General features: G+C 43.7%; 1 protein-coding gene across 1 annotated transcript in view; it reads left to right on the top strand.

Annotated features, from left to right (window-relative positions):
* The window catches only part of LG05H7orf57 (linkage group 05 C7orf57 homolog), a 79270-nt gene that overhangs the window by 41708 nt on the left and 21782 nt on the right, over window positions 1-15780 (top strand). The window contains exons 3-4 of the mRNA XM_073630630.1: window positions 5597-5785; window positions 6754-6862. Coding sequence (XP_073486731.1) covers window positions 5597-5785; window positions 6754-6862 — 298 coding nt within the window. The remainder of the gene's footprint in view (window positions 1-5596; window positions 5786-6753; window positions 6863-15780) is intronic.

Here is a 15780-nt window from a genome sequence, read left to right as displayed (position 1 = left end):
AGCCAAGGAAGCTGCCATCTTTGCCTCTGTTTAATCTACAACTACCATGATGCTGCACATGTGATCATTTATGACACCAGCCATTGGATGGTTTGACAGTTTGGTTGAGAGCACAACTAATGGTAGTGTTACATTTCCGGCACGTTACATTTAAGTCAGGATAGAATTTTTCCCTACCTAAATGCTGGCCAGTCACAGGAAGAAGTGGATTATATCATTGTAACTGTCTAGAGGCTGCCATAGATCATCATTCATACCCTTGTATACCTGGACTTGGCCAATATAAGAACTGTGTTCCATTCAATGCATTTGGCACCCAAACACATGTAGTAAGCTGGCCAATTTCGATCCCTCATAAGCACCACCCCCTATTTGAGGTCAGTCAGCTGCTGAATGTCTTTCATGGCACAAGATACAATTACATAGCAGGCTGGACCCAAAAGGGTCAATTGAGAGATATGTTATAATTCGGACCATCGGGCTAACATGGTATGTGGACTCATTTTAGTGGGAGTAATTATCTTCAAGTTATTGTCCAAGTAGGGTTGCCACCTCATCCCTTTAAACCCGAATACATATGAATTGCACAGGTTCTGAGGCTAATTAAATGCAGATAAGGCACCAAGTGAGTTTAATTACCACCTTAATCAGCCACAGAACCTGTGTAATTCATATGTGTTCATGTTTAAAGGGATGAGGTGGCAACTCTATGTCCAAGCCACTTGAACTGTCAAGTCACCAACTTTGAATCATCTATTATAGACATACACATGCAGATGGTCAGTGATTATAGATCTCTCACAATCTCCCAGCAGAAGTCAATCAGCTGCTAAGTGTTATGTGAACACCAGCTTTCAGTGCATAGCAAATGGGACCTGATGGGAGTTAACAGGAGCTATATGTCTAATGTACCACAGACCAGCCTGTCATGGCAGGTTCCTTAGCATCATAAGGGCATCTTTGGGGACATACAATTTCCCATATGACTACAACCTGCCTTGTTACATGTCCATGCATTTATATTTTTATACCGCTCATCACACACACCAGTCCACAGTCTGCCAATATCACCTTTGAAGCATGCTGCTGCTACATTGTAGCTCATTTAATGCTCTCTTTTGTCAGTACAATATTGATACATAACAGAGCAAATTGAATACAATTGATTCCACATGCAGGTTTATAAGGTGAATCAGCAGGCAGACACTACAACAATCATAGGCTTTCAACGTATTAGCCACTACAGTGGTTAGGGTGAAGTTCATGGGATGTCCCCCTAGTGGATTTTGTGAGGAGGGGTTCCTCACCCTTGCCAATGCTTTTTGATATAATTATATGTCCAATAAAATATATTTGGTATTGAAATTGGTATCCCTTGTAGGTGTGTATTCCCTTGGTGGTTGTTTTCTGTAAGTATATTTTGGAAGCACCTCCCCTTATTGAATAGGGCAGCGGTTCTCAACTCTTGTTCTCAGGACCCACTAACAGGCCAGTTTTTAAGTATTAACATGGGGAGAGGTGGACTAGAATACTGCAATCACTGAGCAGCAAATGATATCATCTGTGATGTATTTCAGTTATATTGCAAACCTGGCCTGTTTGTGGGTCCTGAGGACAGGAGTGGAGAACCACTGGTATAGGGTATGATCACCTCTTCATAACAATCCCAGGATTTTTACTTTTATGGGTTTTTTGCATACTGAGATATCTGCAGTCAGGATCCTAAGTGCTCTGATCATTGGCTGCCACTAAGCCTGTACAACTGAATGATGATGATTGAAACACCTGGGATTCTGGTCACAGGTTTTCTCCATATAATAGCCACAGGAGGGTTTTTTTTTTTAATTTGCGTCAATGAGGTCTAAATGTCTTTTGCTATGGGAGGTAAGTGCTGAATTATGTTACATGTTTGTCTGTGACTGGAGTAGGGTTTTTAAATTGCTGCAAGGGGTTCTTCCACCCCATCATTAAAAAAGTTAATAGGCGCAGAAATATGATCTGTAGTTACCCCTCCCAACCATTGTACAGTTTTTAGCTTAGTATTAAGAAGGGAGGCCTTTGGTACTTTCCATGCAAACGAATCCTATATTAAAAGAAATGTAGGTTTCTCCATGATTACCAGTGGATTACTTCAATTTGAATGTAGGCTCTATATACGCTGCAATAAATTAAGGAATTGTTAGCTGCCTAAGGTGCAGTACTTCCACTGTATGGATTTGGCAGATGGCAAATCCCGGAGGCACAAAATGATAAACCCAAGACTGCATCCATAGTCCATATTGGCCTGTTTTCAAAATCTGGGTAATGGTTGATCTCATAGCCACATAGAATATTCTGTTCATCCCCTTGCAGGTTTTACAGGCAACCTTGGGTTCCATTAGGGTTGCCACCTCATCCCCTTTAAAACTGATCACATATTAATTACACATTATCTGGAGCTAATTTAATGCAGGTAAGGCACTAAGTGAATTTAATTGCCACCTTAATCCGCCACAGAACCTGTGTAATGTGTTTTGGTTTTAAAGTGATGAGGTGGTAACCCTAGGTTCCATGTGTTTTCATGCCTATATACTGTATATGCAGCAGTTCAACTGCAGGGATCACCCAGCATGTAGATTAAAATCCACTACCTCCTGTCACAGTTCATCACCAGAGCTGTATTATTACTGCATATTAGAACTCGTGCAATAAAACAGCTATGGTGACAGAAGGTGTGTGTGTGTATGTGTTAAATTGAATCTGCATACTGTGTGGTCCCTGGAGGTAAAGTGCTGCATATACAATGTATATTGTATGTAGCTGTGTGTATTTTGTATAGACATGTAAATGCATGGAACCCAAGGTTGCCTTTAAAACATTAATGTGATTGTGAGGATATGAGATCAAACATTAGGCATTTTAATGGCAGTTATCTCTGGGCATCTTGATTTCATATTAGCATAATGGTGCAATCTGGAAAGCCTGTTTGTTAGTGTGTGTGGTCTGGACTTCCATGGTGTTTTTAGAGTGACAACATCATTTTATATTGTGGTGGTCTAGTGGATGTTTATTCTATTTTCCTACTACTATATTTCGTATATTGGAGTATTCATTTTTAATATACCGCACATTGGCCCCTATATAGCTTTCTTGTGACTTTATCTGTGGCTATTGAAGTTTTTTGTGAGTGTTCAGTGATTATGGACCAGCATCCTATTTTGGATGAGCCAGTCTGATTTGGTTTAAATTGGGTAAGGCTTCCAGAAGCTTTTACCAGTGTCTTTGGTTGAGTGAAACACAGATGCAAAAAAGACCTCCCTGAAATTCAAGACGGCACTGTGCCATCATCCTGTGCTTATAGCTCCCAATTTCTCAAAGGATTATGTTGTTCAAACGGATGCCTTCCATGTGGGACTTGGAGCTGTTTTATCACGGATCATCCATGGTAAGGAGCAACCTATGGTATTTCTCAGTCAAAAATGTAAGGATAAGTTAATTTTTAAACAGGTAACATTTTGCAGCTACCCCCTCTCCCTATAACAGAGGGCCAGGGATCTTCTCCCCGCATCTGCTGTCACTAGTTGAAAAGGGCACGACCATGCGAGGCTCTACCCACACGGATTCATTCATTTACAGTTTCCTGTGAATTAAAGCCTACAAGTAATATCAGTCATTGCGGCTGATAGCTTGTAGTTTTCAATGAGCTGCGAGGATGCTAGTGAGCATCCTCGTAATCCACTGATCTTCCTGCTCTCAGGTAACTGCCTGCAAATACAAGGTGTGGCCATGCAGCTATGCTGAGAGTCTGCAGGAGCCTGAGATTGCACCTGCGATCTGCTGATGCAATGCTCTGCAGACTCCTTTTAGAAACATTTTTAAAAAGTACATTTATTTTTTTCCTGCAAAAAAATTTGCATTTAAAAAAAAATAAATAAATAAAAAGGTGGACTTATCCTTTTAACTTCAGCTGGGGAAAAAAATACACAGTGGTACAATAGGAATGTTTGGCCAATAAGTGAGCCTTGGAATCTCTACAATACTACCTACTGGGAAGGAAGTTCTGCAGATTTCCAACCATGCAATGTTGACATCAATGCAACAGAATAAGGGAACAAATGCCCAGATAACCTGGTGGTTCCTGGCCCTCTAGAAGCTCTAGCTTGTGATAGAGCACAGACCTGGAAAACTTCATCAGAATGCTGATGCTCCTTCTCAGGTCAATTATTTTTGGCTTCACTGGCGCCGCCACCACCTTTCATGTTGGATATGTACAGACCAAAAGGGATACATCTTGGATGTAAGGTATGTTTGCCAGGTACTTGGACATTGAAAGACATAGTAAGGAAGAAGAGGGCTGATATGGAGGAAATGGGAAGCGATGGTGTGTGTTTTTTTTTTTTTTTTTTTTTTTTTTTAGCAGTGGTTCTCAACTCCTGTCTTCAGGACCCACTAACAGGCCAGATTTGAAGTATTAACTTGGGGAGCTGTAGACTAAAATACTGCAATCACTGAGCAGCAAATTATATCACCTGTGATGTATTTCAGTTATCGTGCAAACCTGGCCGGTTAGTGGGTCCGGAGGACAGGAGTTGAGAACACCTTCTCTCTAGTTTCCCGAGTCACTGGGGAAGCTATCTGATTGGATGCTGTTGTCCCATGTGACCCTAGCAGCCATCTTGATTTAGGCAGAGGCTATTTAAGGCCCTGTCTCCCAGGCTTGGCTTGCTTTTTGCATGTAGACAGTGTAGGGACAGGTCACCTGTCTGACAGGGACAGTGATAGCGGCAGGGAGAAGTTTCAGACGAGTAGGGAAAGGATAGGGACATGCTATCTTTCTGGCGACCTCCCTATTTGTGCTAGGACCGGCAAGGCTGCATTTTGTCCCTCAAGGCAGATGCAGTGAGGACATCCAGACCTGTTCTGATATGAATGTTCCTGGTTGGGTGCCTACCCACTGGTTTTGTTGTGAACTTCTGGATTCTGCATTAAGTTCTGTTCTCTGCAATCGGATTCTGTGGAAATGGTTTACTAAAACTGAAGAGTGCAACGCCTGCATGGTAGCCGATCAGCTTGTTCAATTAAACCTTGACAAAAAAACCTGGAAGCTAATTGGTTTCTATGCAGAGCTTCTCCCAGATTTTGCACTCTCCGGTTTTAGTAAATTAACCCCTGTGTGCTTACTTCACATCATGCTGCACATCCCCACAGTGCAGAGGGCCAGGACAGTGTCATGGAAAGCAAGATGAGCATTAGGAGCTCCCAAAAGTGACACTGACAGCAGAGTGCCCAGTTTCCCACTGGCAATAGCTCTCGATGACCCAGTCGTCATAGAGTTTTTTTTTTTTTTTTTTTTTTTTTTTTTTCCCGGTCAGCTCTTTACTAGAATATTACAATTGACCATGCTGAGGCCAAGGTGGGGCCATTGTTGGGTTTTAATATAAAAGTGATCTTTTGCATAAACTATTCCCTAATCGCCATTACAAAAATTTGCATTTGAAAAAATGTGTGTGTGTGTGTGTGTGTGTGTGTGTGTGTGTGTGTGTGTGTGTGTGTCTGTGTCTGAAAATTGTTCGTATGTAGAATCTGACTTAACACCTCACATGATTCATGTTCACAGATTGGTATTACCAAGTGCCTTTGAAACCTGAGACGAAAAGTGAAGTTTCACACCCCCCTACTTCCCAAATACCCGGTTTGAGTGACCTCGTGGAACCTCATAATGATTTTATGGCTGGAAGCCGCAAAAAATGGATCCGAGATACAGACTCTGATTATGTCAAACTATCCAAGCAAGGAGGTCGACCAGGTAAGGACCACATTTGGGCTTATAGCCATGGTATGAACATGAGAAAAATATCTAATCACATAGTTTAGTCTTTATACAGTGCATGTGTTAGGAATATCACATAAATCAGTAGGCATGGCACCCTGTGGTGCTGTTTGGGTTCCCTCGGGTTGCCACAAATATGGGACACAGTTGGTCTAGGATCAGCATCATGCATTGCAATGAACAATAACAATGAAGCTCTGGGCCCAGGGCCTGGATGCACAGCATCCCACCCGAACCATGGCAAAAATGAAACTGATCAAAGGCAGATGGCAATCGGGAGAGGACGGAAGTGCACCTCCAACCAGACCTTCTCTGTTTCCAAAACTCTGCCATGCTATTGGAGCCACAAGGTAGAGCTCTGATGAGAACAGGGGAGTCTGATAAAATGAGGGAATCCTGTATGGGGGGGGGGGGGGCTCTGATGTATAGGTTGTACTCTGATGGGAAGGGTGGGGCATCTGATGAAAGGATTCTTAGATGGGGGGCCTCTGATGTCATAGAGGACTCTGATATAATAGGAGGGAAAAAGTTGAGAAACGCTGACATAAACATAAGAGTAAGGTTATCAAAGTCAGAAAGTCTGCCAATCAGTGTGGAAAGCCCTTGTTTTCTGCTGTGAGTAAAAGGTCTGTAAGATATCTGATAATGATAGTGTATTTCTGAATTGTGTGTATGAATAAGATGGATCTTTTCCAAGTCCAGGCTGTATACAGATGGGTCTATAGTCCACTGTCAATTACATATTATGCAACTTTTTGATAGAAGAGGCTGAGACATTTGAAACCTTGAATTGCTTTCAATATTGAAAGCGATCGGGTAACTACAGTGTGTATGCATATCAGCTTCTGAATTTAAAACATTATAAAACTGTGTAAATAGTGTGGTGTTGTGTGGGGTGTTTTTTTTTTGTTTGTTTTTTGACAAATATTTTATAAATCTTTAAGACTTGTTAAAGCATATGGCACCTGTACCAAAGAAGACTCCCTCCACGTCCCATGCACCACCTGACTGGTACACCTATGAGGATTTAACTCCCCCACCTGAATCAGCTGTGTAAGTTATCTTATTTTTTCTTTTATTAGATTTGTATTGAAATTTTACAATTACAATGTGAAGTCAAGGCTTGCATACATATGCATTGCTCTCTGAAGAGCAACCCAGAAGGGATTGCTTTGCAGGCATGGCTGACAGTTATTCAGGAGACGATGCTACTGAATAGGGTTTTTGAATAGGAATACCGCAGTACAACTGCAAGCCTAGCGTTTGGGTTGCAGCGTAGCCCCATTCAGTACTGTTTACAAATGCAGTAAGGATAATTATTGCCGTTCTGCAAAGTATTGCAGCTGCAACATATGTACATATGTATATTTTAACTCCTCCCAACCACAAGTGTAAACTAAGTCTCAGTGTCGTTATTCCAAACCTGCAGGTGCAATAGTGTTATTATTTAACATGGGAATAACAGACATGGGTCTGTTATGATAAATTTGTGGGTTTCATCGTACATTACCTTCTCTTCTGTGCCTAGTGGCAGAAGAAATGGGTAAGTCCACACCATGGTGTATTGTTTTAGTAGATGCTGTGTTAAAGTTGACTTACTTTTTGAATCTAGGCAGAAGAATTTACATTTGGAATTTAAAAAAAAAAAAAAAATGTTAAAGCGGTTGTAAACCCTCGCCTATACCCAGTAAAATTAGATGGTCAGATGATCCACGGAGATTAAACAAATCTCCCTGAATAAGTTTTACATGTAATATCTTCTGTCTTCAGCTTTCTATACTCCTTTTAGGCCCCTTTCACACGATCGGACCGTTCAGGTCCGCCTGTCAGTTTTGACGGTGGACCTGAACGGGCACTCCATGTTAGCCTATGGAGCAACGGATGTCAGCGGAGACATGTCCGCTGACATCCAGCCCGGTCCGATCCGCTAAAAGCAGACGGGTGGCCCTAAGTCCAGGTCCGTCGCTATCGGATCGTGTGAGATCTGATGAAAACGGACATGCTGTCTGTTTTCATCCGATCCCTCCATAGGCGGCAGCGGCGCCTGACAAGCCCCTCCCCGCTCAGTGAGCAGAGAGGGACCTGTCATCCACCAGCTCAGCGGAGATCAACGGAGAGATCTCCCCTTGAGACGGCGGACTCCGTGGAAGCGGAGTCCGCCTCGTGTGAAAGGGGCCCATGACAGTGCACATTGGAGGTTCTTTACGAAAGGCAAATCCACTTTGCACTAAAAGTGCAGTTGAAAGTACACTTGGAAGTGCAGTGGCTGTAGATCCGAGGGGGACATGCAAGGAAAATAAAAAAACAGCATTTTAGCTTGCACATGATTGGATGATAAAATCAGCAGAGCTTCCCCTAATTTCAGATCTACCCCTCAGATTTACAGCGACTGCACTTCCAAGTGCAATTTCAAGTGCACTTTGCACTTGTAGTTTGCACTTGTAGTGCAAAGTGGATTTGCCTTTCGTAAATAACCCCCAATGTGTTAGAAATGTTTCAGCAGTGGGAGGGGAGTCTGGGCTTACCCTGTGTGACGGCTGATTGCAGGAAAGGCACACACCCCACCTCCACATAGGCAGAAGTACAAAGGAACATGCAGAGCTGTACTCTGAATAGATGAGCTCTTCTGCTTTATCTGTTTCTAAGCACCCTCCCCGACACAAATTTTTAGCTACTGTTATCTCGTGTGTGTTGGAGAACTTATCAGAAGTTAAGCTGATGAAGGAGGAATGGAGCAGCGGAAAGACACAACACTTAGAGCTTTGGGGAGAGAGATAAGTAAACACTACAGATATGTGTCCAGGTCAGATTTCACGGATGGGGTTTGCAACCACTTTAACCACTTCAATACCAGGCACTTGGACACCTTCCCGCCCAGACCAATTTTCAGCTTTCAGTGCTGTCGCAATTTGAATGACAATTGCGCGGTGATACAACACTGTACCCAAACAATTTTTTTATCATTTTGTTCCCACAAATAGAGCTTTCTTTTGGTGGTATTTGATCACCTCTGCAGTTTTTATTTTTTGCGCAACAAATAAAAAAAGACCGAAAATTTTGAAAAAAAAAAACCCCAAGTTTTTCTTTTGTTAAAAATTTTTGTAAATAAGTACATTTTCTTCAATGACGGGCACTGATACTGTGGCACTGGGCACTGATGAGGTGGCACTCGTAGGTGGCATTGATGGGCACTGATAGGTGGGCACCGATGGACACTGACAGGTGGCACCGATGGACACTGGTGGCACTGATGCCCCTAAGGGGGGGGGGCATTGCTGGGCATCACTGCAATATACTGGTGCCAATCAGTGCCCATTTGTGGGCACTGACTGGCACAGATTGGGCACATGTGGATGGCCATGGGGTACATGCCTGGCCATCTACATGTTGCCCCCTCTCCCTGGTGGTGATCCCTGGTGGTCCAGTGTGGTCATCTGGGGGGGGGGGCTGCGCTGATAAACAATCAGCGCAGACCCCCCTGTCAGGAGAGCTGCCGATCGGCTCTCCTCTACTCGCGTCTGTTGGATGCAATTGAGGAAAAGCCGATCAATGGCTCTTCCTATTGACATTGTGATCAGCCGTGATTGGACACTGCCTGATCACATGGTAAAGAGCCTCCGCCGCAGTGAAAATGCACTGCTCTGTGGAAACTCGCAGGGCTGCCATTCATTCTGAATAGCACCCCCCACACATGTAAAATCGCAGTGCATGTGTGGGAACTGCAGGGAAATCGCATGGTCAAAAAGACCATGTGATTTCCCTGTGCCCGCATTTTTGAAAAGTTCTTCCTTCTTCCTTCTTCCTTCTTCCTTCTTCCTTCTTCCTTCTTCCTTCTTCCTTCTTCCTTCTTCCTTCTTCCTTCTTCCTTCTTCCTTCTTCCTTCTTCCTTCTTCCTTCTTCCTTCTTCCTTCTTCCTTCTTCCTTCTTCCTTCTTCCTTCTTCCTTCTTCCTTCTTCCTTCTTCCTTCTTCCTTCTTCCTTCTTCCTTCTTCCTTCTTCCTTCTTCCTTCTTCCTTCTTTCTTCTTTCTTCTTCCTTCTTCTTTCTTCTTCCTTCTTCTTTCTTCTTCTTTCTTTTTTTCTTTTTCCATTGAAAACGAAAGGAAACTTATATTAGGGATAAAAGTACATGTAGTGAAAATTGATGGTCAGTGGAGAAATTACTTGCTTACTCCTTTCCATCCTCCTGCTTCGTATTTTCGTGTCACATAGCGGTTGAAAACTAACATTGATTTGACTGCAATGATTAGAAAAGCCAACAAATCTTAAACTTTCTTATAATGGAAACTTTCAATCAAAATTCTGCTGGTGTATGGCTAGCTTTAATATGGTGATCAGTGGGTGAAGGATTCCCTTCCATCAATGGTTATTAGCAGAATTGGCTAGAAAATGCTCCTTACATTGGAAGGAAGTGGAAAGAATGCCCTCCAGCTAAAAATATCATTTGGTGTCAGTGGTTACTTAAGGGTCAGAAAGTGCTCAAGAAACTTCTAGCAACCTCCTGAAGGAACCCTGGTTGAAAAAGGCTGATCTACAATAAGGGATGCCTTTTTATAACACATTTGCTGAGCTATTGGCCCTGCAAAACTACATGTATGTTCCCTGTGCATGCCAGCAAAAGTGGTTAATATTCAGTTAAGGACCGAGCCTCTTTTTGAGATTTGTTGTTTACAAGTTAAACAGGTTTTTTTGCTAGAAAATTACTTAGAATCCCCAAACATTATACACTTTTTTTTTTTTTTTTTTTCTTCCTTTCCTAACACCCTAGAGAATAAAATGGCAGTCGTTGCAATACTTTGTCACACCGTATTTGCGCAGTGGTCTTACAAACGCACTTTTTTTGGAAAAAATACACATTTATATTGTGAAAGATTGTTACACCGAGTATATTGATACCCAACATGTCACGCTTCAAAATTGCGCCCGCTTTTGGAATGGCGACAAACTTTTACCCTTAAAAATCTCCATAGGCGACGTTTTAAAAAATTCTACAGCTTGCATGTTTTGAGTTAGAGGAGGTCTAGGGCTAGAATTATTGCTCTCACTCTACCGATCGCGGCGATTACCTCACGTGTGGTTTGAACACTGTTTTCATATGCGGGCGCTGCTCACGTATGCGTTCGCTTCTGCCTACGAGCTCAGCAGGACGGGTGCGTTTTAAAACAAAAAAAAAAAAGAAACTTTTTTTTTTTTTTTACACTTATTGCCATACATTTATTGTCATTTAAAAAAATTGCCCCTTTTTAAGAGCTATGGGCGAAAGTGACGTTTTGATGTCGCTTCCGCCTTGCAATGGTATGGAGACGGGTGGGGGCCATCTTCCCCTTACTCGTCTCCATACCCAGCAAGGAAGAGGATCCGATCGCCGCTGCCGACGGCTCCGGTAAGCAGCGGAGGGCACCAGAGCGGGGCGGGAGGGGGGGATGAGCTTTCGGTGCTGTCGCATTTTTAATGACAATTGCGCGGTCATACAACACTGTACCCAAACTAATTTTTTTTTTTTATCATTTTCTTCCACAAATAGAGCTTTCTTTTGGTGGTATTTGATCACCTCTGCGGTTTTTATTTTTTGCTAAACAAACTAAAAAAGACCGTCATTTTTTTGAAGAAAAAAAAAGTTTTTCTTTTCTGTTACAGTGGGGCAAAAAAGTATTTAGTCAGCCACCAATTGTGCAAGTTCTCCCACTTAAAAAGATGAGAGGCCTGTAATTGTCATCATAGGTATACCTCAACTATGAGAGACAAAATGTGGAAACAAATCCAGACAATCACATTGTCTGATTTTTTTTTAAAGAATTTATTTGCAAATTATGGTGGAAAATAAGTATTTGGTCAATATCAAAAGTTCATCTCAATACTTTGTTATATATCCTTTGTTGGCAATGACAGAGGTCAAACGTTTTCTGTAAGTCTTCACAAGGTTGTCACACACTGTTGCTGGTACGTTGGCCCATTCCTCCATGCAGATCTCCTAGAGTAGTGATGTTTTGGGGCTGTCGCTGGGCAACACGGACTTTCAACTCCCTCCAAAGGTTTTCTATGGGGTTGAGATCTGGAGACTGGCTAGGCCAGTCCAGGACCTTGAAATGCTTCTTACGAAGCCACTCCTTCATTGCCCAGGCAGTGTGTTTGGGATCATTGTCATGCTAAAAGACCCAGCCACGTTTCATCTTCAGTGCCCTTGCTGATGGGAGGAGGTTTGCACTCAATCTCACGATACATGGCCCCATTCATTCTTTCATGTACACGGATCAGTCATCCTGTTCCCTTTGCAGAGTAACAGCCCCAAAGCATGATGTTGCCACCGCCATGCTTCACAGTAGGTATGGTGTTCTTTGGTTGCAACTCAGCATTCTCTCTCCTCCAAACACGACGAGTTGTTTCTACCAAACAGTTCTACTTTGGTTTTATCAGACCATATGACATTCTCCCAATCCTCTTCTGGATCATCCAAATGCTCTCTAGCAAACCTCAGACTGGCCCGGACATGTACTGGCTTAAGCAGGGGGACACGTCTGGCACTGCAGGATCTGAGTCCCTGGCGGCATAGTGTGTTACTGATGGTAGCCTTTGTTACGTTGGTCCCAGCTCTTTGCAGGTCCTTTACTAGGTCCCCCCCCGTGTGGTTCTGGGATTTTTGCTCACTGTTCTTGTGATCATTTTGACCCCACGGGGTGAGATCTTGCGTGGAGCCCCAGATCGAGGGAGATTATCAGTGGTCTTGTATGTCTTCCATTTTCTAATTATTGCTCCCACAGTTGATTTCTTTACACCAAGCTGCTTGCCTATTGCAGATTCAGTCTTTCCAGCCTGGTGCAGGTCTACGATTTTGTTTCTGGTGTCCTTCTTTGGCTCTTTGATCTTCACCATAGTGGAGTTTGGCGTGTGACTGTTTGAGGTTGTGGACAGGTGTCTTTTATACTGATAACAAGTTCAAACAGGTGCCATTAATACAGGTAATGAGTGGAGGACAGAGGAGCCTCTTAAAAAAGAAGATACAGGTCTGTGAGAGCCAGAAATCTTGCTTGTTTGTAGGTGACCAAATACTTATTTTCCACCATAATTAGCAAATAAATTCTTTCAAAAATCAGACAATGTGATTGTCTGGATTTGTTTCCACATTTTGTCTCTCATAGTTGAGGTATACCTATGATGACAATTACAGGCCTCTCATCTTTTTAAGTGGGAGAACTTGCACAATTGGTGGCTGACAAAATTCTTTTTTGCCCCACTGAATAAAATTTTGTTTTCTCCTTCACTGAGTTGGCACTGATATGTAGAATTGATGGGCACTGACAGGTGGCATTGATGGACACTAATAGATGGCACTGATTGGGCAGGTACTGACAGTTATGCTGGGCTCTGATTGGCATTGTGGTGGGTACTGGCAGACTTTATTATTGGGGCACTGATTGGCAGCTGATTGGCACATCTGATGGGGCTGTGCTGATAATCAATGTGCTGATTATAGCTGCTCACGTGGTCATAGCTGATCACGTGGTAGGAAGCCTCTATCGGAGGCTTCTTATCACGATCAGAGATGCGGCGTGTCAGGCTGATACGCTGCACTTATGATCGCCATGCTGCGCGCCCCCCAGGGGCATGCGCTGGCATGTTATCCTGCTGAACGTCATATAACACCCAGTCAGGATAACAGAACCACTTCCCGGCCATCATTCTGTTATAGGCTGGGCGGGAAATGGTTAAAGGAGAAGCATAACCAAAGCAATTGTGGCTATATTTCTCCTATGGATCACAGGAGTGCAGTTCGTTCTGTGACCTGGTCCAGGCATGGGAAAGATCCCGACTTTACAGTTGGGATCCACCCAGATGCCTGTACCAGCAGCTGGATCAGCCTTGCAGAAAGACGCCGAGAGCCTGAGCAAGCTACTCCCACCCCCTGCCCAGCTGGGTACTTCAGTGAGCACTGGGGGGGGGGGGGGAGCAAATGACTGACAGTTACCAGCTCTCTGCAGGCTGAAGACCGAAAACTGAGCGTTCAGCTGTGTTTTGATCGTACAGTTCTCGGTCTTGGAGGTGTCGGGACAGCTGCAGCTGGGATCGGTTTTGCAGCCATCTATGTGAGTATGACTGTGTGTGTGTGTGTGGGGTTTTTTTTTTTTTTTTTTTTTTTTTTTTTTTAACTTTTCTCTTTTAACACACAGTAAGTATGTGCATCATAAGTTCTGACTTTCCTAGCTGCATGCTGTTGGATAGGTAACTCAAAAGCTATTCCCGCCAGAGGCAAGCAGACCTTTAGCATTTCTGGAATGATGCCAGCAAAAGCAGCCTCCATATTGTTTTTGGCACAGAACTCCTTACATATCAAGCTAATATTCAGCAGATGATTCCATCAATGCTCCTGTTAGCGATGTCAGATCAGAGGAAAGTAGTAGTTTGAGAACATGAATTGATAGCGAACTATGATCGTGGAGACAATGTGCTTGAATTATTAAAGATGAGTCTATAGCGGTGCATCAAGTGTGTGTGGACAACCATATTATATACTTATAATTGTAGTGCATCCCCCAAAGCAGCTGCTGGTAAATCGGTTTTCCCCACCCTGCACAGCCAGGCACACTTGAGACAAACAGTCCAGCAACTTTGTTCTTGTGTTTTTGTTTTTTTTTTGTTTTTTTTTGTTTTTTTGTTTTTTTTGTTTTTTATTTAGGGGTTAATAAACATGGATGGGAATGGGATGCCCACTTGACTGGAAGAAACTTCCTCAGGGTCACTTCAAATATATAGACCTGAACATTCTCGCTGGCTCCTGCTGTCCTCGACCTTGCTTCCGTGCCTCTGGACAAGACTCCTCCGTGTATTCTAAGAGGATCCCTCCAGCACCTGAGCCCCAGGCAGGAGGTCCAGCGCCCAACCGACTAGGGGGTTACCCTCGAGCCACTGACGGCCTCCTCATCTTCAGCTTCCACCCGAACTCCACTGCCCCTACTGGCCTGACCCTGAGTATTTATGAGGGGCCTACCCCCTTGAAAGCCCATTTGCTGGGGATTGGCTAGAGCCCTCCTCAGTACTCCAGGCAGCACCTCCTAAACTCCCTCCCATTCTTCTGGAAGCTTCTACAAGATTTCAGCAAGTAGGGGGGAGGCACCAGAGGCGCTGCCTGATGAGTTATCCAGCCTACCTGATTCACTGGCCCAGATTCAACCTAGCCTGGCTCTCAGCCAGGCCAAATTTACCTACACTACAACTGACACTAGCACACTTAGCTAGAGGGTGCTACACCATGTTTACTAATGTGTATTTCATTTGCGAACCATTGCGGTTTGCCATAGTGTATGCATGCCAGTGTCCAAACCTACATCAGCTAATGGGAAGCATAACAACTACTTCTTCTTCCCCTTTTTTTAAAATGTCATCTTCCAGGACAGCTACTTGAGATGATTGGCTCCGCCCTTTACAGGAAACGCAAAACAGATACAATTTAAAAGGCCCCTCCCTCTCCTCTGACCCTCAGTTGTTTTGTGTTTCCAGACCGTCCTCCAGGAGCATACCGTAATGTTTGTTGTTTTTCATAGGTCTGGTACTGGTTGTGAACATGTCTGGGGTGTTTTTCTGTATTTATAGACCAAGAAGGGCCCTCTGTATGTTTTGGGTTACTTGCTTCCCTGGTGGTTTAGCAGTGGCTACTCCCTTTCATTTCCAGCTTCTAGCTGTGTAGAGAGGCGTCTTCCCCACGTTGGGTGTACCAAAATGGCGTCGGAGGACTTCCGGCGCCATCTTGCCGCGTCACATGACGCACTTCTGGGACGCCCTTTTCTAAAGGGTCTGAGTGTGGTACTATGCAGGGGTCTCACTGCTTTAGCGGTGCAGCGGCAGTCAGAGGAGTATCTCCAGTCGGTCTTCATTCTCCTCTATGGAACTTGAGGACAGGACTGAGAATTGAGCCAGCGGTAGCATCCCGGTCCAACTCTGCCCCCAAGGTAAGCCCTTGTCTGTGGATAAAGAGCTACTGC

Source organism: Aquarana catesbeiana, linkage group LG05 (assembly GCF_042186555.1).
Source record: "Aquarana catesbeiana isolate 2022-GZ linkage group LG05, ASM4218655v1, whole genome shotgun sequence".
Lineage (NCBI taxonomy): Eukaryota > Metazoa > Chordata > Amphibia > Anura > Ranidae > Aquarana > Aquarana catesbeiana.
This window is presented reverse-complemented; position numbering and strand designations above follow the sequence as displayed.